Here is a 26,653-nt window from a genome sequence, read left to right as displayed (position 1 = left end):
TTAATTGCTCCCCCACCTATACCTGTTGGTGTTGCAGAGCTTCGCTAATCAATGTCTGTTCACCCAATGTTGTTTGTGCTGTCAAAAAACAGGAATGGGAACAAGTCGTCTAGATTAGCACTTTCCTCCCTGCCTTGGTTTGCATGTTTCAGGCTTAATGGGGAACAGCTGACGGCCTGAGCAAGAGAAATGGGCTAATGGCATATAGCATTTGCAGGCAGAAATAATAGATGATTAAAAGAAATGGTGAGATCGGCAAAACCAAGAGGGCAAGAAAGACAAAAAGGGGAAATCTGCAGGAAGAAAAGGGTGATCTGAATAGGTGGGGAGAGAAACAAGAAAACAACTAGCGGACCAAATTTGGTGATGCATCCTGGTCATGTACCACCTGAGGCATGTTGCACATATGCGAAGAAGACTGAAACTAACAAGTGGGAGTGTGAAAGACACAATCAGATAAGGGGGAAAGAAAATAGTGAAATGGAAGACAGAACATTAGCAAAATGGAAAGCTGCAGTTCCAGAGTGGAAAAAGGGAAGAGGCAGTGTGCTGAGGTGTGTGGGTGTTTTAAGAAAGACATAAAAAAAAGGGAAAGAAAGAAGGGAAAATAGTTGTGATGGAGAGAACTGAAAATGATGAACGAAGAAGGGAAATAATGCAAAAAGGCAAAGAAAAAACCTTAAAGAACAGCCACAACAGGATCGGGGTTTCTGACCCTTGGGGCACCAGGGCTCTGGCCTTCTGTCCCATGGGAGCACCGGGGCTAAAGGCTTTAGACCTGGGGGAAGAGCTGGGGCTTGGGGATTCAGCTCCGCAGCTCCATTCCTGGCTTCAGCCCTGTGGGGGGGGCGCTGGGGCTCCCCACTGCTCTGCTCTCAGCTTCAGTTAGGGCTTGGGGCGTTAGCTACGGGGAGGAGAGCTGGGACTGAAACTGGTGCTCTCCTCGTAGTGAAAGCTCCGAGCCCAGTGCCCCAGAGGGGATGAAGCCGGGAGCGGAACCATGGGGCTAAAGCTCCAAGTCCCAGCGCTCTCCCCAATCTAAAGCCCTGAGTCCCGAGCTCCTCACCCGCACCTGGAGGCCTGACCCCCAATCCTCACGACTATAGTCCCAACTCCTTGTGGCTGAAGCCCTGAGCCTTCATGCCTCCTGTGGGGCTTAAGCCCTGAGCTCCAGTGCTCCCCCTGGTCTAAAGCCCTGGGCCCCAAGGGTCAGAAGCCCTGAATTCCCCCCGCAAACCTGCGGCTGCAGGCCCAACCCCACCGTGGTGGAAGCCTTGAGCCCCAGGGCTAAGGCCCCAAGGCAGTACAGTATTTGCTCTTTTTTTTGGTCTGCGCTGCTGCCTGATTGATGACTTCTGGTTCCACAGGGTGTCTGGTTGACCAGTAAGTCTGTAACTCTGGTGTTAGTATTTCTATTCTACAGCAAGGCTACATCTTCACTAGAAACTGTGCAGTGGCATGTCTGCCGTGCTGTAGCTGCACTACTGTAGTGCTTCAGTGTAGATACTCTCTACAATGATTCGAGGGGTTCTCCCATCACTGAAGTTAATCCACAACCCTGAGAAGCAGTAGCCAGGTGGACAGAAGAATTCTTCCATCAACCTAGCACTATCTACCCTGGGAGTTAGGTTGGTTTAATTTTGTTTCTCTGGGGGTTAGATTTTTCTACACCCCTGAGTGATGTAGCTGGGTTGACCTAACTTTTTAGTGTAGGCCCGGACTTAATCAAGTGAGTCTAACAAGAAAGCAGAGCGTGGATTGTGAGGCATAAACATTTTACAGTGATTAACAGTTTGCCTGGAAGTTGACATTCTTCTCTGCCAGTCATCAAGAATGCTTGCTGTTAGTCAGCCACTTACCAAGGAATCCACAATGTAGACAGAGAAAAAGGGATCTAGGAGAGGAATTAATCCTTTCAATGGAGGTACAATATGATTTTTTTTTTCAAAGATCAAACTTTTCAAGACAATAGTGCTAATGGCTTTTCATCCAGTTTAAGAATGCCAAAGTTTGGTATAATATGAAGCACTTCTTTCTTGGTCCTAAAAATTCCCCATACTGTTTTCAATCTGAGGCTGAATCAATTATAATTGTAATGGATTCCTCATTATCCTGTTAGGACATTAAACTATTGACTTTTAAACATGAAGTACTTTTAAATGTCACCTACATTTAACTTTAGTTCCATTTCTTCATTCTTGCATTGTCTGCCACTCAAAGTAGCTAGATGGATCTCCCTTTACTACAGCCACAAAAGTTAATCTACCCACTGGTATTCCCAGATGAGTATTATTCCTTAACTAGAGGTAGATTGCTTTAAATTATATTTTCAATTACTTTCGGATCTAGAAGGGAAAACACCTGATTTATTTGGTTGCATATGTTTGTTCAAATAATTCCAGAACTCTTTTGGGAAGAGAAAAAAAGTGACTTTCACAATCTGGAAAGATATTGTGGGAATATACCATGTAGTTCCCTGGAGGGGAAATGTCCCAATAATGAGTCATTTCAGAGCAAATTAATCAAGTAGCAAAAAGGATGAAAAGATTATAACATTAAGAATTTCTAGTTTTGTAGTCAGAATAGCCTTCAAATGCTCTGCACACCACATTAAAAATGAACATTTGCGTGTCAGCTACATCATCTTATTAAGCAATCAGGAACTGATCACTTTACTTTTTGTGGAAAATGGTAAAATCAGCATTAATCTTGAAGTACAGTAGAACCTCAGAGTTACAAACACTAGAGTTATGAACTGACCAGTCAACCACACACCCCATTTGGAACTGGAAGTATGCAATCAGGCAGCAGCAGAGACCCCCCCCCCAAAAAAGGCAAATACAGTACAGTAGTGTGTTAAATGTAAAATAAATAAATAAATAAAGGTAAAGTTTAAAAAAGTTTTGATAAGGTAAGGAAACTGTTCTTGTGCTTTTTTCATTTAAATTAAGATGGTTAAAAGCAGATTTTTTTCTTCTGCATAGTAAAGTTTCAAAGCTGTATTAAGTTAAAAGTTGTAAACTTTTGAAAGAACCACCATAATGTTTTGTTCAGAGTAATGAACATTTCAGGGTAATGAACCACCTCCATTCCCAAGCTGCTCGTAACTCTGAGGTTCTATTGTACTTTCAGAAAATGTAACTTGTTGCCTTTAGTTGCCATGTAAAGTTACCTCTTTCCCATAAAACAAATCTAATGGTTTGGATAAAAGGTTCCCAAATGTTGCTACCCCTTGTTCACTTGCTTTGGTGGTCTGCCAGGAGAGCACAAACTGGTCACGTGGGGCTATCTCCTCTGCTTCCAGTTCATACATTTCTTTGAGACAACTACAAATTCATTTATTTGCGTAATTCTATTTATTCATGAAAGCTGAAAAAAAGCAAGCTGTAGTTGCCACACGGATGTTACATGATGACAAAGATAGGTAATGTGGGCCACACATTCACGATTGGGGCAGGATGTGGGACACAAGTCAACTTCTCTATTGTGATATAGTCTGTGCTATAAAAAAGTTAGAGAATTCTTGTATTATACTGTGGTTTAATTACAATGAAACCTTTCTTTTTGAAAGATCTGCAGTATGCAGACTGCAGCAGAAACCACACAGAATTCATATCAGATTACAATTGGTATTATCTCAATTTGTTATAAAAGTTTGGAAAATATACTTTGAAGTATGTGCCCAAAATAAAAACTTAAAATAAAATGATATTTGTCCTCCCAAATTTGATTTAGATGATGTACCTATTGTGCTAGTCATAAAAAAGACATTTCAGTTATGTGTTACAACATATTTCATGTGTACAGACAATGGAAAAAAATTAGCTTTGCTACAAAACCATACACTGAAAAACTACATGAGGATTTACTTACAGATGATCCTGGAGTTATTCTTGACACCACCAGAGGCATTTTTTGATCAACACCACCCTACAAGATGTTAAGTAAACAGTGACTATAAAGATACCATTAGAATGCAAGCAGTACATTATACAACAAATAGTCTATTTTTTGTTCCTATGTGAATATAAAATTTATGCTTTGTACTTCACTGTCATGGGCTTGACCTCGCAAGGTGCTCAGTACTCATGCTTAAGTGCTATGCTGAACTGGGACCAGAGAACTCAGCATCTTGCAGGATCAAACTATGAATCTCGAAGTGTCACTCGTTTTTTATCCCTTTTATATTTTATATGACGCCGAAGTCTTATGGACATAAAATACATCTTCCCCAGGACTCGTGAGTGAAACAGGTGACCTAACAATGCCCACAAATAAGTGACAGGGATCAGATGCTAGAACTGGAGCCTGGTTCTCATTTTCACTATAGCTACTTTATATATATTTATATATTCAGGCAGTGTAACAGGGCCTTAAAATGGACATTAATCAGAAATTACGGAAGCTGCCGCTCCATCTCCTTCTCCAGTTCCTTCATTTACTAGTTGTCATCTTTGCAAGAACTGGTTCACCACTGGGTGCACACACACCATTAACATGTTTTGTTGATTGTAAAACATGAAGGGCCTAGTTCTCCAAAAACGAGCACCTGAAGTTAGGCTCCATAGTCCACTTGTAGGCACCTGAATAAATGATCTGCTTTTCAGATGTGTTGGACATACAGCAACTTCTACTAAAGACAACAGAAGCAGTTGGATGCTTACTTTAACCAATGAGGCCATTATTTGGGTGCCTATATAAGCAATTTAGGAACTTAATCTTAAGCACCTATTACTGAAAAATCTTGGCTAGAGTTTTTAACTCTTTAAAAAAAAATCCTTGAGCACAGGCTCATCATATCCCTTAATCTCTTACCTCTGATGTAAACATGGATATAAAAAATGGAAACAATATAGATTTGTTCAGTTAAGACACTAGTTACTTAACTATATTGCATGTTCATGAGATTTTAAGGTTCCCTTTTTACCTTAAGATTAAATCCAAATTTCCCATCTTCATCTGGAGTGATTCGCACCAAAAGCAAATCTCCATCAATTACTTCATTCTGAAACACATTGAAAAAAAAATCTTCTAACATTTTCTATTTCTATACACAAAATAATGGCAAAAACAGAACACAATATTTCCTATTAATTCATATTAGAAAAAGTAAACGTGGTAAAAATGACGAGGTGCTAGGATTGTACCAGTACAAAAAAACTGTTTGTATTTTGCTGTTTATTATACTGGAAGTGGCAGAGACTACCACAATTAATGATGCATAATGGTTTCGACCACAAGCCTGTTGCCCACAATTTTTAGAAATGGTCACCTCCTCAATGCCTGATCCCTTGCCAAAGAGGACTTTTTGTTAAGTTTCAGACAAAAGTAGGCTAGACATTGATTTCAAGAACTATAAAAAATAAATGTTTCCATAAAAAAGTTTATTTGGAATCTTTTTGAAGAGTCCCACAAGCCAGAGTGTCTGAAGTTCGAGTTGTAAAAATTGGCATTGAAATAATCTTAATTGAGGGGTAGTTCACTTTATGGATCCACAGCATAATTAACTGCGACTAAACTGAGTTAAAAGAAAAGGAGTACTTGTGGCACCTTAGAGACTAACAAATTTATTAGAGCATAAGCTTTCGTGAGCTACAGCTCACTTCATCGAATGCATCCGATGAAGTGAGCTGTAGCTCACGAAAGCTTATGCTCTAATAAATTTGTTAGTCTCTAAGGTGCCACAAGTACTCCTTTTCTTTTTGCGAATACAGACTAACACGGCTGCTACTCTGTAAACTGAGTTACTGGCCTTTGAAAATTGCATTCTGAGCCTACTTAGATTTTTCGAAATTATAATCTAAAGTGCAAAATTTAGAAAGCAATGGCTGCACATAGAGCAGGTTGAAAAATCTTACTGAACAATTTTCCATAAGAAAATTAAGTGTCATTGCAATGTTTTGCTGAAATCAAAACTTTTTGCAGAGACACGCTTATGACAAACTTTTTGATGGGAAAAATCTAAATGACTAATTTCAACTTTCTTATTTAATTTGTGTTTGACTTTCATATTATATTACATATTATGTGTTATAATACAATGTTTTAACATTATCAAAATGAAACATTTTTATGTATCTGAATCAATTCCACAAGAAATTACATCTTTTTGTTTCAATTCAAAATGTCGATATTACCAGCAGGACGGAGTCCATTTTTTGACCAGCTCTACGTGCACATATCCATCCAACTGATTCAGCTATGGATTTAAACCCTTAAGGAAAGCAAGCACTGGGTGCTAGTTTTGGAAACTGTTTAAATATATTAAGTAAACTGCCAATATCCTCACAGCAAAAAGCACAGGGCATGCAAATTTGTCTGAGTAACTTGTATAAATTTCAGTATATTTACATAAAACTGTTTAGAACTAGGGAAAGGCAAAGAAAAGGGGGCAGGGGGGAGAAGAGGGAATAGGAAATCCCAGCATTTGATTGTTTTCCTCCTCCTCGCTTGCCCACATCAACATTTCAGTCCTTCACCCCAAGAAATGTCATTTTATCCACCATCCACAACATTTCATTGCTATTATCCCCTTCTCTGCCCTGAAGCATTTGAATTTAATCTTCCCCCAATAGAATTTCACACTCCCCATCCAGAGGCTTAATTTTAGCTATTCTACCCTCCACCCTTGCATTCCCGGCCACAGCCTAGGCATTTTTACTTTACCATATACCTCTCCCCCACCCCACTTCTCACAAGTGGTTTAGTTTGGCAGTCCTCTTATGGGGGGGGGGAAGGGTGAGGGTAGCAGTCAAGAAAACAGGAGAGGAGGAGAAGGTTGTTAGACCCCCGGAAGACTTGTGATGCTGGGGAGGGGAATCAATAAGGGGGCTTCAGGGCTAGGTATGGTGCTTGGGAATTGTCAGCACAGCACTGGAGTTGGTAGTAGTGAGGGAGATGGGGGGGCCCTGGGCAGCAGCTCTCTCTGGAGGGGATGGGGAAAAGGGATTAGAGAGATTGAGGGGCAAGGAGAGTCAGAGTGGTGGGCAGCTGTTGCCTGCAATATATGCTGAGGGGCACCGCTGTCTGTTGATATGTATAACAGGTCTGACTGGCTTTTCTTCCTCCAGAGATGGGGAACTAGGGTGAAGGGCAGACAACTACATGGGGCTTTCCCCTTAAATTAGGGTTTTTTTTCCCTGCAGGTGGGTCTGAAAATTTGGAGCTAACGGAAAACCCACAGAGCTGGCAGACTTGCCTGCCACATTGGATAGTGTTTTCCTCTTTGGTAAATGTAAATCTTAATAAACCAGACTCTCTCTTATTAGTGCATGCCATTAAACATGTAAATTGAGCAACAGTCAAGTTAACACTGCTGGAACAACACTATGAATGCTTTATCTCACAGACTGGATGCACATTTATACTAGGCCTTCTCCGTTAAACAACTTACCTTATCACAGTAGTACTGACTGGAATCTTCTGTTAAGCTCCCTTTGGTGACATTATCATACGTTTCTAAAAACTGTTTGTCCACCCCATCCAATGGATAAGAGCCTGAAAAGTTACCAACTCCATTGGGAGACTGGGACAAGGCAATAGGTGAGGTATGAGTCAGACAGTTCTGTGTTGGACTATTTTCCAATACATTCCTTATTAAAAGAAAAAGAAAGTACATTAAAAAGGTACTGATATTCTTGAGTCTAAACTCAATATACAGTAGTAATTACAAACATGTAATGTCAACTTCTTATAGCAGAGCACCAGTTAAAGTTAAGCGTCACTTTCTATTTAACAGCAGACTATTCTAAATGCTCTAAAATCCATTACTTGGATTACCTTCAAATTTACCGTGCCTCATGGGGGTGGGGAATAAGGTGATTTGGTCAAAATTTGGGGTTATTTGAACAAGGCATTCATGAGATATGCGCTACCCCTCAAAAAACCCCAACATCCGTTGATAAAATCATCTGGTTTTTTAAAACTTTTTTGCATACATCTGGGCCTAAACTATGCCTCTAATCCTCCTGAAACTGATCTCAGCCACTTGGCATTTATCCAGCTGCTGGGGAAGCAATATTGAAAATACTGAAAAAGTTATTAAGGGTAAAGTTTATAAAAGTTTCATCTCTGCCTCCCCAAGCCTTCCCACATCCATAGCTCCCATTTCTGTTTCCCCTTTAAAACTTAGGAAGGGTGGGGAGCTGGGTATGAGCATGTTCAGTAAAATGGCACAGTACACAGCACTGAAATAGTAGTGGGGATGTTTTCAATCAGCACAGAACACCTTACTGATATTAATGAGCCACTTCACACCTCTCTGAGCTTCCTATGCTGCAGATGGATGTGTAGAGCTCCTTCCCCATATACTAGGCCCATGTCTCAGGTAGTGGACTTGGCAAGGATGAGGGAGGAACAGGGGTCAGAGTAGTGGGGGTTTGCGGTGGGTGGGGAATCAGAGCAGTGGGCATGAGGAGGTGACCATTGGAGGTCATGGAGCAGTGTCAGACCAGTGGGGAAGAATTTAGGAGCAATTAAAGGGTTGTTGGAGCAGTGCAGGAAAGAGTGGGATGCAAAGGAAAGCTGTGCAATAGGAAACCTTAGGGGCTTTAAATTCTGTCCCCCAAAATCCTCTCTCTTCAAAAAATGTTCCCCACTGACTCCAGGCTAGTCCTTGCATAGGTCCTGCCTTCTCTCTCCAGCTCCATAGCCTGTGGTTCCCATTCCCATGCCCACCTTTCTCTGTGGAAGTACACTGAAAGAGGAGAATCAGGCTGTGATACAGGCAGAGAGAAGGAAGACGCAAAGATGATGCAGAGGCAGTGAAGTGACTAACATCCAGCCAGTGCATCCTGTGGCCAAGGCAATCGTTAACAAGGAGCCAGAGGAAGTAAAAAAAGAGCTGGGCTGTGGAACATGGGGATACTGAGAAACTATTCTTAAAAATGACAAGGAAATTAACTTCACCAAAACCTCGTTAATGCAGTTATGGTTGCCCAGCAATGCCTTCTGCCGTGCCAGAATATTGAATTCAGCTATACCCAAACTTCTAAAAACCAGGACAAGAAGAGCTAGAGCAACAAAAACAACCCTCTGAAAACCAAGACAGAAAATTAAGTTAAAGTACACATCATCCCCATAATGCAATTTTAACTCTGTTCCCTGGAGCTGGAAACAGCCATTGGAAATGGTTCGGGATGAGGTAGGGTGCAATAATAAGTAAGAAGTTCTAAGAGAATGTGCCATTATTTGTAGCGGTGTGCAAAAATTTGAGTTCCAGAATTTATCTGAATGCACTCCAACTACCTCACTTCTTGTATTGAACAGCAGAGGATTAGTTGGAGCAGATTGGCAGAATTTTTACACTAATACAAGAAGGAGTGCATGTTTACTTTGAAGGATTAGGTATTCTTCATTTCAGTACTGTGTTCTGGAAGTTGTAGTAGTAGAGATGCACAGGGGGATCTTCTTGTCAGCAGTCTAATGACATACAAAACAGTGGTCTCTGGGGCTTAGTGGGATAAGATTTTGGTTTCTCTAGTAATTATTGTTATGAATATTGTATACCTCAAGATATTTATGATTCAAATATAAATCAGTATTATAAAGATACCAAAGTTAGATGTGTAAGTGGATCACACTAACATAATCTTTGAGGAATATAGCAAATGTTCACATTTCACTTGTAACATCAGATTACAGTCCATAATGATTCCCCAGTGCAGGAAAAGTTAACACAGTACTAGGGATGGATGTGACTTCCAAACTGCTTAATTTAATGTTTTTGGTACTATATAAAGAATTACCAGATAAATCACCAACAGATTTTAGCATAATTAAACTTTTACTATATATTCTACAGAGCAATTTAAAGAAGTGACTCTTTGCAAATTACGATGTTTGGATGCTTACTGGCATGTTAGAATTCAACATATTTCTAAAGCTTAGTTTTGAGATTTTTTTTAAGATCGCTATAAATGATATTTTTCTAACTATTTCAACAGAAAGGCTTCAAAGATTTCATTCATTCATAATTTTAGTTCATATCTGAAATCCCCATTTTCAACAGTAGAATTTTTGTATGCTTATAAGAAAACTCACTTTGGTGATTCTTGTTCAGATGACCTGTCAAAAACAATAAGTGAACATAGGATAAATATTTTCAAAAGAATTGGAACAAAGTACACCACAATTCTAATCTAAGAAAACAATTTCAAGACCTGAGGGCTGTATTCATAGCAATTTAAGGACTTAATTCTATACAGGAAGTAGAACCTGAACCCAGGAAAATAATTAAAAGATTTTGTGGATCACTCAAGAAATATTAAACTAACCCCAGCATTTCATTTCTACCACAAAGCCAACTAACAAAAAAGTTTATCTGCAATCAAATTATACTAGTGCACAGCAGTGTCAGTATTCAGATCGTTTAATAAAATACTCCTTATCACTCAAGATGGAGCTCTTTGTCATGGCCCACAAAGACTAGAGAAGGCACTGCTGATGCTCTGCAAAAACCACATGCTGAAGACACAAATGAAAGTGGCACAGCCCTTGCAGTTAGCAGAGTTACAGTATACTTGTCCCCAAAATGCAAGGCAGAATGGCTGCTTATACAGAAAGCCTGCAGACAAAAGTATAACTGCATGTACATGTGTACGATACAGTACAGGGAGCAAAGGCAAGTTAATTGATGTTCATTATAGAGCAACCTGACTAGGAAGAGCAGGGTTTTTTCCAAATGTGGTCCACATCTCAATAGAGATATTGACTTGTGGATGGCTCCTCTCACATTCATGATTGCATAAATCACTCCGCTCCTCTCTGCAATCATAAAATCCCTGTGTCAACTACAGCAATTGCTTAAATGGAAAAGACTGGAGAGTATTTAATATACGTTTAGCTTTTCTCAATATGATGGAGAAACTGAAAGCAAGGAGGAGAGCCAGCACCATGTCACCAATCAGCTCTCTGTGGACCTTCAACTGCTCCACAGGTCACTGATGGTCCATGGTCCACAGTCTGGGAACCAACAGGGTTGTATATAGCAAGACCAACAGCCCCATCCAACTATAAAGAGGCATTGACCTTGATGGGTCTGGTTCCCAACCCCAACACAGCAGCTTAGAAGAGGATTTGGAACACAGATCTAGAAGAAACACTCTAGAAGGAACTGCCTACTTCGGAAAGTCAGGAAAAAGTTTTCCTACTGAAAGTTTTCCACCACATTTTGGTCTATCAAGGTGGTTTTTACTTAAGTGGGCCAGATCATTAAATCAAGGTCCAGAGATGAAAAAATTGGTGGCTTTGTCATTTACTGCAAGAGGAGATGTGCTTTGTGATTTTGCTGCCATGGAATTTGCTGATAAGTTGTGCTCCGGAATATAAGCCTTATTTTAAAATATTTTAACAAATATTTACATTTCTAATTCTTCTGTAACATGAACCAAACATACAAACAAATTGGACAGAGATGACTGCAGAGAGCCTGAAACATTTCTGGAAGTGTAAATTGCTCCCTTTATCTCAATGATGTGTTAACCTGAAACCTAATAATGACAATTTAAAATGCCAACAGTGCTAATTATTTTACTTTTGATCACTGAAATGTACAACTAATGTCCTTATCCCAGGTCCTATCCGTCTGCTGTCCCAAACTTTCTCTGACAGAGCTGACTTAGAGCTGACAAAACCTCTAGCTTCCCTCCAGGAGATCTTTACAAGATAGTTCTGCATTCTGAATAAAAAAATTTTTGGCAGAAGAGTGAATTTTTTTTAAAATAGCAAATTAAACAAGAGGAATACTGTATCCAGTGTATAATTCATTTTTAGATTTAATTCAGTAAAACTGATTTTTCACATATCTTCTGCCTGTGTAACTTACATGCTTTATGCTGCAGCATTTGAACTTGTTTGATTCAACAAAGGAGAGAAACAGTTTGGAGGGTGGGAAGGACATGGAGGGCAACTTAGTCAGGGCACAGAGCATTCAGAACTAGGGTGTGGCAGTTACTAGACATGCTCAGTAGCTGTTTCTGAATCTGTACAGGAACTTTTCATTGTGGTCAATCCGCCTGGTGGGTCACCCTCTAAAAGCTGAGCCTATCAGAACATCAGGTGGAGGGGGGGGGAGGGGGAAGGTTATGAATACATGAGTTAAAAAGGAAGCCCTGTGGACTCAGCAGCTGATCATCATAAGACCATGAGATGTGCTGTGAGGGCTGCATCCCAGTCAGGTAGAACTTTGGATGCAGAGCAATGCTATTCCAGCTTTACTTACTAGAGAAGCACTCCATTGGGATGTTTTGTCCACTGTGATCTGTGTCATAGACCCAGAGGGAGAGCTCGGATGAGCATTTGTTATCCTAGAGGTTACAGAGCCAGTGGAACTTACATTTAGCTATCAGCTAACTGCTCTAAACTGCGATTCTGCCTCAGTTAAAGAGAGAGAATGGAGCAGAGCTTAGTGTGGTGAGGGTTTGTAAATTCTTGCCTGACTTAGCTGCACTTATGGGGAGAAGATGGTACCCTATAGAATGAGAGCCTTACAGAGATCAAGGGAATGGATGATTTATATGCTGATCCCAATATCTGTACCGTTTTGAACACAGGCTGCAGATTTCTGTTTCCTCGGCAACTGAGGAGCAGTCAGCTGTTAACCCAAGGGCTGGAATAGGACTAGCTATGGAGATCCCCAGACTGTTTGCTGACAGGTTCTGAAGTGTTGAAAGATAGATGTTTCCACTCTTCTCAAGCTCTGGGGCGTCCAGGGGACACACAGAACATATTATGGCCACTCTACAGAGACATCTCTGAGAGAAAATCAGAGGGGAATGTATTTGTGTGCTCACGCACTGAAGTATAAAAGATATTATCTTGAAACTTTATATTTTAATGTATGTAACAGAAACAAAGTCGGGAACTCTGTAAAACAAACACCAATAGATTTACTAATAGCTTTGGTTTAAAGGTTATTCATAGTTTTCCAAATACCATTTACCATATTTTATACTGTTTACTGTGTGCATTAAATGTTTTAGTAAGACCGTGTATGGTAGTCTCTCTCTGAAATGGACTGGTAACTATTAACACCTGTAATCAGGGTTTCATATACAATAGCTGTAGCATTACCAGACAGAACTCTAGTCTGTGCTTCAGCGAAGAGTTAAACTGAGGTGCAGGAAGAAGGGGAGTTTAATAGAGTTACATTTACTATTGCTTTACCATCCCACTACCATGCCACAAGTGCTGCACCAGAATGCTACAGCATCTATTGGCCTTGCCACAGAATATGGTTAAGGGGTAATAGAAAACCAACACTGAGGAACTAAGTGCACACCACCACTGGGAGAAGCACTAGTGGACACCCCACCCCCAGGCCATATTCTAGGGATTACAGACTCATTGAATAGTAAATATCATAGATATTCTATATGAGAGTAGTTCTCCACATTGTATTCTACAGACCACTTAGTCTACATTTCTTTTACTATGTCCTCTTTCAACTTTCTAGTCCACTGCCACTTGTTGCTTAGATATTTTATTCTACAAACCAGTAAAAACGGATCTGCTGACCACAGTTTGGGACCCAATGTCCTAAATTATGAGTTCCTGGGACAGGTGCTAGGGACCTCAAAGAGCATTAGTTTCAGGGAGCTGACACAGTGAACACACGGCTTTTCCAGTGAACACACGGCTTTTCCTTTTGTCTGTCTGTTCAAGCAACTAAGTTAAACAGATTAAATATCATATTACCTGCAAGCAACTTTGTCACCTTGTTTTGTGTCTGTCTCCCTCTCCTCCTCAATGTGAAGTCATCTCCCTGCGTCCCATCACTGTATCTAACCTGGATTGTAAAATCCTTAGGACAGGGACTATTTTTTTTTTGGTTATGTCCCTGAAAGGTTCTTAAAAAATTGCTGCTGTTGCTATAAACATATGTTAATAATAAAAGTGGCTAAGCCTTTTTTGATCTACAACTCTGCAGATGGTGGATCTTGGGACAACAGCTATCTACATCCTTATATAGTAGTTATCTCTAGAAATAGCATATGTAAATATACCTGTATTTCAGTTACATGAAAAAAATTACATTAACTGTGGTGGTTAAATTAGAAGTAATTAAATGATATTGTGGAAAATACAATAATGAATGCCAAATGGTAATGAAATTTAAACAGAAAAAAAGCATTTTTGCATTCAATTGTTTAAAACAGATCAACTATATTATATAATGTCAAGTATCGGGGGTAGCCATGTTAGTCTGTATCCACAAAAACACCAAGGAGTCCTTGTTATTTATATTATATAATGCCATCTGGAAGTAAAACCCATAATTAAGCACTGCTGCAAACTAGATGCATAGTGTCTGTAATCACAGAATCATAGGACTGGAAAGATTTAGAGAGGTCACCTAGTCCACTCCTTTGCACTCACAGCAGGACTAAGTTTTTTCTAGACCAAGATTATCTATAAACTTAAAATGTACTTAAAAGGAAATCAGCTATTAATGCTTTCATATGAAGTGAGGTGCCATACCAAAATAATTCTTTTGAAAAAAAACCAGGTTTTTTTTTAAAGGTGGGTGGGAGAGGAGATAATAGTTTTATTTCATTAAGTCACATTAATCAGTTTTTTTCCCCAAGCCTCAAACCTCTGAACACCATAAAGTAAACATGCTGAATATCCCCTCAGACTGCTCTGCTCTTAAAGAGGAAGGGGTACTTAAGTGAAATATAAAAGAATACTGTGTGCAACTGAATACCCTTTTTCACTTACAATAAGAACAGAGCTGATCAGTATGGTGGAGGAACAGTGCTATGGTGACCACGTTATGGTGCCCTTGAATTCAACTTTGATATTTTCTCAAAATAGACTCACAAAACTGGAATAAATACCTCAAGTCCTTTTTGCTTTTCTAACATTTAATTCTTAAACATCAGGCACAAAAATTAGACTGAAGAATGTTAACCATTAGGATAACATGAAGGTAAGGTGCAAGTTAAGCGTTGATTTAGAAAACATGGAGATACACATTTTTAAAACTGATTCACAATTTCTTCCTTCCATCCTATACCACTTCCCTTGGTCAGAAGTGATTAAGTAAGAGTGCTGCCTTGCATTACTTACTTCCTGACAATAGTTCTCTGTGTATACCTAACAAAGGAAAAGGTACCATGTTTACTCTCTCTGTGGAATGAATATGCTTTTCTGTACATATTAATTGTCTGCCCAATTGGATTATTGCAGCTCTACATGTGCAACGATTAACTATTCAACTATTAACTTTTCTAACAAAGTTATAATAGAATATAATCGAATTTTTTTTTAATTTACAAACAACTCTTCAAGAACTTTGGGTGCTGGACAGAATGAAAACAAAAACCAATTATACCATGTAATGAAAAAATGGAGAGCTCCCCCATAACCAACTAATCCTTAACCAAGCACTCTAGAACTTAACCATCCTCTCTCATACCTCTGGTACAAGTCAAGGAAAACAGATAAGCTCTGTACTGTGTTTGGAAAGTCACTGAATCCAGGTTCTAACTGATCAAGAGGAAAGTGCATTTATTAGGTAAGGACCCTAGCGAAACTTCTCTGCCATCAACCTCCTCTCTTTTTAGAGGGATGGGAGTTGGGGACTGTCACAACTGCCTGTTTAGTACAATATTTGACTTACAAAGCTGTATTGTGACAGGATGAATATTTGCTTCATGAAAGCTATTACAGCATATACCAGTAACACTTGCTCATAGATAATGGCTTGTCTCTATTTCAAATTTTCCTTCAGAGTCCTTCAGTATTCTGGATTTAGGTTTTTTTTTATAGTTAAAAGAAGTATGACTGTATATATCAGTATGGGAGAAAAGGACTTTCTATAACACATTTTCTGTCAAAGCTAACATGTTCCCTTTTTACTTAATTCAGTTTTAAAACAACATGAAATACTGACGCCTAGGTGTCACTTGCCACTTTCAGTTTCTTCTATTATCTATTGTTCTCTTAAAAATTAATTCTAAATACTCAGGCATTCAGATGGAAATTAGATGTAGGACTAGGAATGAGTGCATATCACTTTTTAAAAAAAATCCATTACATGGCCTACATATTTTGTCTATATAGCAACTCCGTTCCAAAATCTGGAAGGATGAGAGATGTCTGTATAAAATAGGAGTTTGCTAACAGTTAAATATGAAAAAGGTAAAGGAAAATATGATGGTAGACAATATAATTTTACAAGGCATTCAAATCTCAATTAAAAGCAATGAGTTACATTAAGTTACAGAAAGAAATGGAATAGGTGGGGCCAGTAAGCTAGGATAAGTTTGAAGGAATAGGTAGTAACAGCGGGTGCTGGTACGGGGAATAGCTAAAAGGTTATTTTTCTGCATGCAGGACAGAATATGTAGGTTTTGGAGATATCTGTAAACAAGTTCTTTTTAAGTCTCCCCATTCAAGTGCTCCCCTAGAAAGTAAAGGAGTACTTGTGGCACCTTAGAGACTAACAAATTTATTTGAGCATAAGCTTTCGTGAGCTACAGCTCACTTCATCGGATGCATGCAGTGGAAAATACAGTTTTTACAGTGTTACAGTGTGCTCCGACTGGTTTACGTAGAGACTGGACAGTCTCTATGTAAAAGAATAAATGGACACAAATCAGACATCAAGAATTATAACATTCAAAAACCAGTCGGAGAACACTTCAATCTCTTTGGTCACTCGATTACAGACCTAAAAGTGGCAATTCTTCAACAAAAAAACTTCAAAAACAGACTCCAATGAGAGACTGCTGAATTGGAATTCATTTGCAAACTGGACACCATTAAATTAGGCTTGAATAAAGACTGGGAGTGGATGTGTCATTACACAAAGTAAAACTATTTCCCCATGTTTGTTTCCCCCCCTACTGTTCCTCAGACGTTCTTGTCAACTGCTGGAAATGGCCCACCTTGATTATCACTACAAAAGGTTTTTTTCCTCTCCTGCTGGGAATAGCTCACCTTACCTGATCACTCTTGTTAAAGTGTGTATGGTAACACCCATTGTTTCATGTTGAAGTGTTACTTTCTACAGGGCCATGGGCTGGGACCCAATGGAGAGCAAGTACCCGGGTCCCCCTACCACAACCCCCTAAGGATCTTGACCCAGAAGTGGGTGGAAAGCCAAAGATTCCTGGCTTAGGATAGGAATAGGCACATCTATCACCCTGACACAGAGGCAAGGGGCCAGAGGTTGGGTGTAATAATCACTAGCTCCTGGTCCTCTGAGCTCCGTATCACAGGAAAAACTTTGTGGAAAGCCTGACAGGTTATACAGCCAGATCAAAAGGCCACAGAGGAGAGGCTATGGAGCAGTGCATATTTATTTGTAAGGATTAGAAAGTGTCTCAGAAGCAATTATGAGTGCTACTTATCCCACTTATTAGGATTAATCAAAATCCATAATGATATAATGAAGCCAATGTTGATTTTAAACTGTAGTCTTTTCAGGCTAGGAATCCAGGACACGGCACACACTGTAAATCAATAGTACTATATTACAAAAAAAAACAACAGAATTTGTTTATTTTAAATTGATATTTAGTACCAATTTAATAAGTCTATTTAAAGAGATGCTGTCAAAACCTACAAACCACTAATATGACAGAATCCCATTCTCCAGTCTTTTTTTCAAACCAGCAAAACCTATCTAGTTTCCAAAACAAGGTTCCTTACACAACTTTTTAAAAATACTAGTTGATAGACTGGGAATTTAACCACAACTAACGCAAAATACTTAATTGTTTGAAATTGCATATGGAGATAAACAGGCATGCAACATATATTTTGTGCTCTTTGGCAATTCTGCTTTTGTAAGCTGGAAGGAGACTGAAACAGACAAGAATTATGGAAAGGAGCATTAAGGGACAGCTTTTCTATTCACATCTATGACCTCAAGAAACCCAGTTCTTGGATTTTTCATTTTGTTTTCAGTCTATCACCAGTAATTATGATATTGTTAGTCCATGTATTTGGAAGCTACTATTTAAGGAAGTTGTCAACCATGAATGTGCCTTTGACTTGGTAATTGGCTAGGACCTGTGTGGAGGTACAGAACTATTCTGCTGACTCATAATGGCAGCCAGACCAGGTAGGTCTCAGTAGTAACTCGGAAGGAGACACAGTGGAGAAAAGCAAGAGAGCTAGAGGGTGGGACAAAGTTCTGAAGAAAGGAACCCTGAGAAGAGCCAATTTAAGAGGGAGAGAATTTACATTTCTGAGTCCAGTCCTGACTTGGGTAATAAAAACTGTGTGTAACATTTATCAGCAGGATGGAGAGAATAGTTATTTACAGTATCATTTGACTTAATTTACTTATATATTTGTTCAATCTAAATAAAAAGGAAACATACAAATATCTGTATTTTGAAGTTAGTTATTAGTTTAATGATGGAAAAGTATGTTATGAAAAATGCATAATCTTTTAAAAATAGATATTACCTTTTTATTTTAAAAATCATAGTACATAGTAGCTATATTTTCAAAGTTTAAATAAAATCCAAGTTGTCAGAAGTTAGCTGATGCAAAAGAAATCTATTCCAAAATTCACATCATGTCACTTTGTGATGCAATCCAATAGTTATAAAATACAACTTCACCTGTTTTAATATAATTCTATTTGCATCAGAGGGAGATCTGTAGAGATGGATTAATAATTTGTAAATGACAAAGATCCAATCAAACCTTTGGGAACAAAAGTGAAGCAAGTTTCCAACTGAGTGCTATTTTGGGACACAAACGTTGATTCAAATTATTTTTTACTGATATTTTTCAATGGCTTTTTTCACATTTGATTTATGAACTTCAGTTAATTCATTCTCATTATTTCTTATGAAAAAGTCAATGCATAATTTTACAATCATTTTAAAAAGCAAAAAGGTAACTGCTAATATTAACAAGCTATCATATAGAAGTTTGTAAATCTGGAAAATGGTCAAATCCATCTGTTAAAATAACGACCGAGATAGAGCTCCACTGAAAGTCCTTGTAGCACAGGAGGTATTTTTATATTTATTTATACATCTATATACACAAACGCGCACACACACACACACACCCTTTTGACATTCACAACTCAATTTGATGATATTTCTAATACTTAATTACCCACTAATATGATAAAATATTTTAAGTATGAATGACTGGACCATCTGTTCCCGGAAAGCCACAGCTATACAGCATTCCACATTTTCTCAACACATTCATGTTCCCATTTTGTAATAAATTACAATCAACACATTTTAAACACTGAAAATGAAAACATGTGAATAAAACTCACCAGAGTAACCAATTAACTTTTTCATCAAGCAACAGCGACCTTGCTTGAAGAGTGAATAAACTTGCCATTGGTTCATTTACCACTCATGAATGCTTTAAAATTGTAGGTAATCCTCGCTCCACAGTAAACCTATCTAGAAAGTTGTCATCCTTATGCCTTTCATTTACTATAGGATGCTCAGTAAGTACTGATCATAATCATACAACTGCTTGCCCTAAATACCTTACAATCCCTCTTTGTCAAGCTTTAAAGAAAAAAAAACACCTAATTTTTATATAAACTATCAGAGAGCTCTATTCTAAGAACTGATGAAGATAAAATAAAGCTGAGTAAAATCCCCAGGGGAAAGGGACAACTAAAACAATAGAAAACAGTAGTAAATACCTCCCCTTCACGAACAACTGAAGGAAACATCTGTACAGATTGACACAAGGGCAAAACCATTCTTAAAATCCAGGCTCTCTCTCTCTCTTTTTTTTTTTAAAAAATAGTTAGCACCTGGTAGTGCTGTTAAAACTAAAATTGTGTCAGCATTTTCAATATAATCTCTTTCCACAGATTAATAGGAGGGATAGGCTCAAGATTCAAATTTATCCTGTCCCTGAATTATATTGGTGGGGGAAAGGAACCACTGGCTGAGATCTGCTGCTGTGGCCCTGGTTTGGAATCCAAGTTCTAATCTAATATGCACACTATGTATGTGCATGGAAACTGAATTGCTGATTGAAAATCTTGTGAGCACAGCTTGTGGGATTCAAGGCCTACAGAAGGCCACTACCCTGTGCATCTAAAGCAATTTTTAGAGCAGCAGCAACATGAGAAGTAGGGGCTCTTATGGTAAGCAGGCCCAACCTGACCCACCCCAGCCACATGGAGACTAGGAAAGAGGAGAAAAATATGAGGAAGGAAGAAAGGATCCGGTTCCTCTGTGGCCACCTCTTCTGCAAGTTAGACAATCTGCACACTGCAGCTCTGGACTTTGATGCAGTCAGATGAGAATTTCTGCCCAAAAGTAAAAAGGGTGAGGCATCATTATCACTACTTGCCCTTTCCACTTCAGTTATTGTCCAGGAGTCCAATTATTTAGAAGATACTTACAAGGAAATGTAAGTGCTACTTTTTAATTAGAGAAAATTATATACTGATTTTCAGCTCCAGTTCAGAATTTACATATACATCAATCTATATCAGAGGAGTATGCAGTGCCAGTATATGATGTATATACTTAGATGTACTGCAGCATTACACACAGAAATTCACATGAGAGTACCAGTTGATTTCTAGAAAGCTATATATCCAAAAATGTTGCTATTTATAACAAGGGTCTTCCATTTACCTTGTACTTCCACTATTCATTGGGTTCCTTGTCAAAGGACTTATAGTAAAGACTTAATGTGTGATTGTACAGCCATGGAATTTGCTGCAGAATTCACCCTTGCCACAGAATTGTGTTTGAGAATCTAAATTTTCATTTTTAAAATAATTATATTTCTAACCCTTATTGTTGCAAACAATCTTGAAAATGTCAAGAGTCTAAACCAATGGAATGTTATCTTCCTGAGCCTGTAGCCTAAAACAATGTCTTAGATATATGAACTACCCCATTCACATCAATGAAATTCTAACTCTGAAACCTACAGAAAACCATTTAAATGGCAATATTGTTAAGTATTTCGTTGCTGATCATTTTAGCAGAAACATCCAACTAATCATCAATTTTAAATTGCTCTCATGCCTTTCCATGTGCCACAAGCCCCAAGTTCCTCTCAGGTCAAATCCAGTATAACAATTCCTATATTCCAAACCCTCCAGACTAACCCAATAGCCTGTGCAATGCAACTGTGTTAATACAAAAATCTCTGGCATAATAGAGAACTGGAAACATGGCTACAGCCTAAAATAAACAGAAATTAACATTAAAATTAACATGGGGCTACACTAGTGATTGAATTATCCATTTTAATTCATTAAAACATACTTTAAAAAATCATTTTTAGGTTAAAATGAAAAACTGTGAGAATTTTTCCTCTACAGAAAAGCCGTTTTGAAGAAGCTAAAATCTTGCCAAAGAATTTGGTCTAGCTTGCCAATGTCTGGTACAGTCCTCTGACAGAAATCTGTCCAGCAGTGGATCTGGTACACAGCAGTAGCTCTGAGAAGAGCAATGCATATAGCATTAAGAGGAAGCAGAGAGTAACAGAGGCCTTTTTGCTGTCTAGCACAGAGGAATCCATACGTAGCTGCATCATTTATACAGAGCATAACCAATCATATGATAAGATTTCCAACAAAAACAAACAAATTAAAGAAGACAAGCCAGTTCCCAGTCCCTCCCCAAAAAACAAGCTACATAAAATAAGACAGCACAAGACATTGCCAGAGGCAAAAGAGTGAAACAATTCAAACGCATTTCCACCACTCACCACACAAAGCAGTATGTCACACTTTGGGTCAGTATATAGGCATTGTGCTAGTAGAGACAGCTGATCATTCTGATACTCGTATTTGCGCAAGAACTCGCTCCAGTCACTCATTCCAAACAGCTTCAGATAAAGGGTTAGATAGTGACAATTAAAAACACAATCTAAATTTAGAATGCCTGTCAAAAGAATTTTTGTACACAGATTTTAGGAGTTTTGGAGGAGGTTTTTGGGGGTTGGGGGGGAGGATGGGAAGTGGTATCTCTCCAGCTGATGCTGATCTCTCAAATTGTACAGAGACACCATATTACAGAATTAATATAGGAACATAACGCAAATCGACCTTGTTAAGAAAGGCAGCTCGAAGTCAGAAATCCTACTTACATATATATGAAAGGGATGACAACAACCTGACAGACATGCCAGTGTGACACATTCAAAAGAAAGATAACTGATTCTTTACTGACATGGAAATTGTAATACCCTGAGCCATCTGATCAATGTCTAGGGGAAAAGGAGGAGGGAGAGAGAGATCTTTCCAGTGCATACCCGTGCATTGCAGATGCACATGACATCTATTACTAGTGGAGAAGACTAGGAGTGACCCAACAGGCACTGATTCAAAAAACCCTGAGGCCTGAATATTCTTCACAGTCAAAGAAAGTCTAAAGGCAAATGATTAATACTGCTTGTGCAGCTGTTAGGTCATACAAACGTCCATGACACTGCATCAAAGTCCAATGTTGATGTCCCTAGAACACTCAAAATGTTACATAACCCATAAATTACATCACCACACAGATGTGAAATATCCCATATCCCCTAGAGCAGTTCATTTTAAAGAAAATGACTGCGAGACAAGAAACGTGACCCATGCCATTCCACCACCAACCAACTTCCTCTATTCACTGGCACTATGATCTGGCTGGATCCAGGTCCTTTCAGCTGTAGTATCCTCTGGATCACTCAGTTATACATTTTCCCAGACTCTCACATCAGGTGCCATGTATAAAGTATTGTTCAGAAAAAGATGTTCCACAAGCGTGCACAATGGCATGACAAAGTTACGAAGACCTTGAAATTAAGTTCCGAACACAGCCTACTTCACCAATCATATGGACAAATGGTCACACAGTTATGATACACACAGCAGATTGGGGTATCACGCAGATGCACCACTGAGTTACTTCCATGGATTCCTTCCCCCTATACTTTGCATTTCACTAGAATCACTGTTTTGGTCCAGCTGCAGCTGGCTATATTGGGCCTCCCTTCTTAGACCACGTCTACACTACAGAGTTAAGTTGACTTAAGTTACGTCGATGATTATAAACCATTGTAATTACATCACTTGTGCATGTTCACACAACACTCCTTGTGTCAGTGGAGCGCATCCACAGTTAGTGCTCTACCACCAGCAGTGAGCAGTGACCATGGGAAGCTATCCCACTGTGCAAATCGCCACTTTCTCCGACTAGGAGTTCTGGGAATGGATCGTAGTGCATCATGGGGGCAGGATCACTGCCCCCATGATGCAGTTTTCACATCCCATAATTCCAAGGGCTTCAGAGTGCATTTTGTACCTTTTCCAATTGCCCCTGTAAACTTTGTGCCCGCCATCTCTGCCTGAACGGGTGGATCCTGCACTGCTCACCAGTCTTGTGATAAGCGTTATGAACATAACACAGCTGATCCTGCAGTATTTCATGATCTGCGAATCTGAACAGGAATCTGTGCTGCCTGCCCTGCTGTGTGCCATGGAAAGGTACAATTCAGGACCGATGTTGGCATTCACGGAGCAGCTGTACATGGTGGACCATCATTAATGGGCTCAGGAAACAAGCACCGAATGGTGGAATCGGATTCTAATACAAGTATGGGATTGTGAGCAGTGGCAGCAGAACTTTTGTATGCACAAAACCACCTTCCTTGAACTCTGTACAGCGCTGACCTCCACCCTGCAGCACAAAGACACCAAAATAAGCGCTGCCCTAATGGTGGAGAAGCGAGTGGCGATCACTGTATGGCAGCTGGCAACTCCAGACTGCTACCAGTCAGTCGCAACGCAGTTTGGAGTTGGGAAGCGCACCAGGGGGGTTGTGGTGATGCAAGTGGGCATGGCCATTACTCGCCTCTTGCTATGAAGGACTGTGACTCGGTGCAACGTGCAGGACGTGATGGATGGCTTTGCGACAATAGGATTCCTTAACTGCGATGGGGCAATAGATGGCACACATATCCTAATTTTGGCCCCAGACCGTCTTGTAACGGAGTACATCAACAGAAAGGTCTACTTCTCTATGGTATTGCAGGTGCTGATGGATCACCGGGGGTCGTTTAACTGACATCAACACGGGATGGTCAGGAAAGGTGCATGACACACGTATCTTCAGGAACACTGGCCTGTACAGAAAGCTGTATGCAGGGACTTTCTTACCAGACCAGAAGATTCCAGTAGGGGATGTGGAAATACCCCTAGTGATCCTAGAGACCTAAAGTACCCCTTACTCCTGTGGTTCATGAAGTCAAACAACAGAAACTTTGACAGCAGCAAGGAGTGCTTCAACAACAGGCTCAGTAGGTGCAGAATGTGCATCTGGTAGATTAAATGGTCACTGGTGCTGCCTTTTTGGCAGGTTAGACATCAAGGAGGAAAATATTCCCATAGTCATAGCAGCCAGTTGTGCTCTGAATAACATTTGTGAAGCTAATTTTTTGAGCAGCCAGACACCAGCGCTATCAGAAGGGCTTAAAAGGAGGGGGGACTATTCAAATCAGGGAGGCTTTGAAGCAACATTTTGGTATTGAGCCCCAGTAATGTGTGTTTCTGTAATGAATTGAGCCAGGCATTGTTTACTTGCCACCCTGAATGACCCCTGTAATGATTCCTGCCTGAGCGTTAACTGTAGTCTGCAAATGTGGTGTTTACCACTGTGTATGAGTTTCTATTGCAACCAGCCTGTTTAGATAAAAAATAAAGAATCACTAACTTCGCAAGATTCAATTTTTATTAAACAGCAATACACAGATTAACATTTCTTACAAAGATGTGACAGTGACCAGCACTCTCCTAAGTGAGGATCTCATAGCTGCATGCAAGTCCAGCTGTCGTTAGTGAAAATGTCCTTAAGGGTGGAATGCAACGGGTACTACAATAGGCCAGGACCCTGAGAGGAATATGAATAGGGAGTTTGGGGAGGCAAGGGAGGAGTTCTGTATGGGCTGCAGGGGGACTCAAGCATGCATTTGTTCTTCCTGCAGCAAAATCAGGGACCTCAGCATCACTGTGGTCCTCCGTGAGCTTTATTAATTGCTCCTGACCCTGTTTCCTTTCCTGGCAATCCGTTTGTAGTTTCATATTTATTCTCTCTCTCTCTCTCTCTCTCTCTCTCTCTCTCTCTCCACAGTCTGTGCTCACTATCGGTCTGATCTGACGATAGTAACAATTCCCAGAACATGTCCTCCTTACTCCTCCTCATTCACCTCCTTATCTGACAGAGGAGATTCACCAGTGTGTAGAAGCTGGCCCTTAAGGGCACATCTGCAGAAGCAAAAGAAGCAATACACAGAGTCAGTATTGTGCGTGCACTAACAATCTTGAATCATAAAAGTAACATACACTTCTTTCTCACTTTCCCTTGGCAAGCACGCAGGATGGCTAGAGCACTAAACATGGTGAGTTCAGCTTGTGTGCGCGCGCACTCGCGGAAGATGGGACAAAGGGTCTGGGTGGTTTAAGAAGGGGATCAGTACAAGTGCCTGGGGACACTATTCTGAATACTGGCACCGTTTTCCACAGATGGGGATGATCTAAGCTGAAACAACAGTACTGAGAGTAACCAAAGATACAAGATTGCATCTCCTGCATGTGTGTGGTTTCAGACCGGGTTCATATTCTGCTCGCATGTGTGCTGCTTTGGTTCCTCCAGAACTAACTGCCAATTGGCATAGCAAAGTTTCCTACCACAGGGGAAGAAACAAAGCAGCTCTGCCAAGGAACCTTCAGCAGAAGATTGCAGAGTATCTGCAGGAAAGTTTCCTACAGATCTCTGTGGAGGATTCCTGGGAGATCTCAGTGTGCATTAACAAACTCTTCCACAGGGCCCCCACATGGGAATGAGAAGCAGATGTACAGTACCAAGTGAATTAATTTTGACTCCTCCCAAGTGCACCATGTAACAAAATAAAGGACACCTCGATCTCATGTAAGAGTATGCCATCAAAGAAAAATGAGTACTTACTGGAGCTCCCCTCTCCTGTGTCAGGAATGCCAGAGCTGGACTGCTGGGACTGGCTAGACCACTCCAGAATCAAAAAGAGGTCCTGGCTTGCCATGCCACCAGATGACTGTTTCCTGTTGCACATCCTCCTCCAACTTGACCTCCTCATCCACCACTTCGTCCTTGGGGTAGACTCTTCTGGCCACTGCCTCCAGTCCCCCGCCCCAAGTATCCATGGGGCTGTTGGCAGTGGAGATGGGGTCACCGCAGAGGATGGTGTGCAGCTCCTTGTAGAAATGGCATATTTTCAGAGCCACACCAAAGTGATGGTCGGCCTCCCTTGCCTTCTGGTACGCCTTCCTTAGCTCCTTTATATTAGCATGGCACTGCTATATGTCCCTTTTGTGCCCCTTCTCATTCATGCCACAAGCAATCTGCTCATAGGTGTCAAAGCTCCTGTGGCTCAATTGGAGCTGCGACTGTACAGCCTCCTCTCCCCAAAGACCCAACAGATCCAGCAACTTTGGTGTACTCCACATGGGAGCCCATTTGCTGCAGAAAGTCGGCATGGTCAGCTGTGAGTATGCGATGTGAGCTGTCCACGCTGAGCAAACGGGTAGTGGAATTTCAAAAATTCTTGGGGCTTAAAAGGGAGAGGGGCGCATGGCTGTCTACTTGGCTGCAGGGTAGCAGAGTAGAAACCGCTTACCAGAGTGGTCATGATGGGCATTATGGGACACCTCCTGAAGGCC

The 26,653-nt window shown here is 40.1% G+C and overlaps 1 protein-coding gene across 5 annotated transcripts in view; it reads right to left on the bottom strand.

The window, feature by feature from the left end:
- The window catches only part of PTPN3 (protein tyrosine phosphatase non-receptor type 3), a 273,767-nt gene that overhangs the window by 57,603 nt on the left and 189,511 nt on the right, over window positions 1-26,653 (bottom strand). For all 5 annotated transcript variants that reach the window (XM_038392799.2, XM_038392796.2, XM_038392797.2 and 2 more), the window contains 4 exons: window positions 10,042-10,065; window positions 7,394-7,592; window positions 4,928-5,005; window positions 3,874-3,930 (listed from right to left, as the gene is read on the bottom strand). In XM_038392799.2, the coding sequence (XP_038248727.1) occupies window positions 3,874-3,930; window positions 4,928-5,005; window positions 7,394-7,592; window positions 10,042-10,065 (358 nt within the window). The remainder of the gene's footprint in view (window positions 1-3,873; window positions 3,931-4,927; window positions 5,006-7,393; window positions 7,593-10,041; window positions 10,066-26,653) is intronic.

Source organism: Dermochelys coriacea, chromosome 2, assembly GCF_009764565.3.
Source record: "Dermochelys coriacea isolate rDerCor1 chromosome 2, rDerCor1.pri.v4, whole genome shotgun sequence".
In the NCBI taxonomy this organism is placed as follows: domain Eukaryota; kingdom Metazoa; phylum Chordata; order Testudines; family Dermochelyidae; genus Dermochelys; species Dermochelys coriacea.
This window is presented reverse-complemented; position numbering and strand designations above follow the sequence as displayed.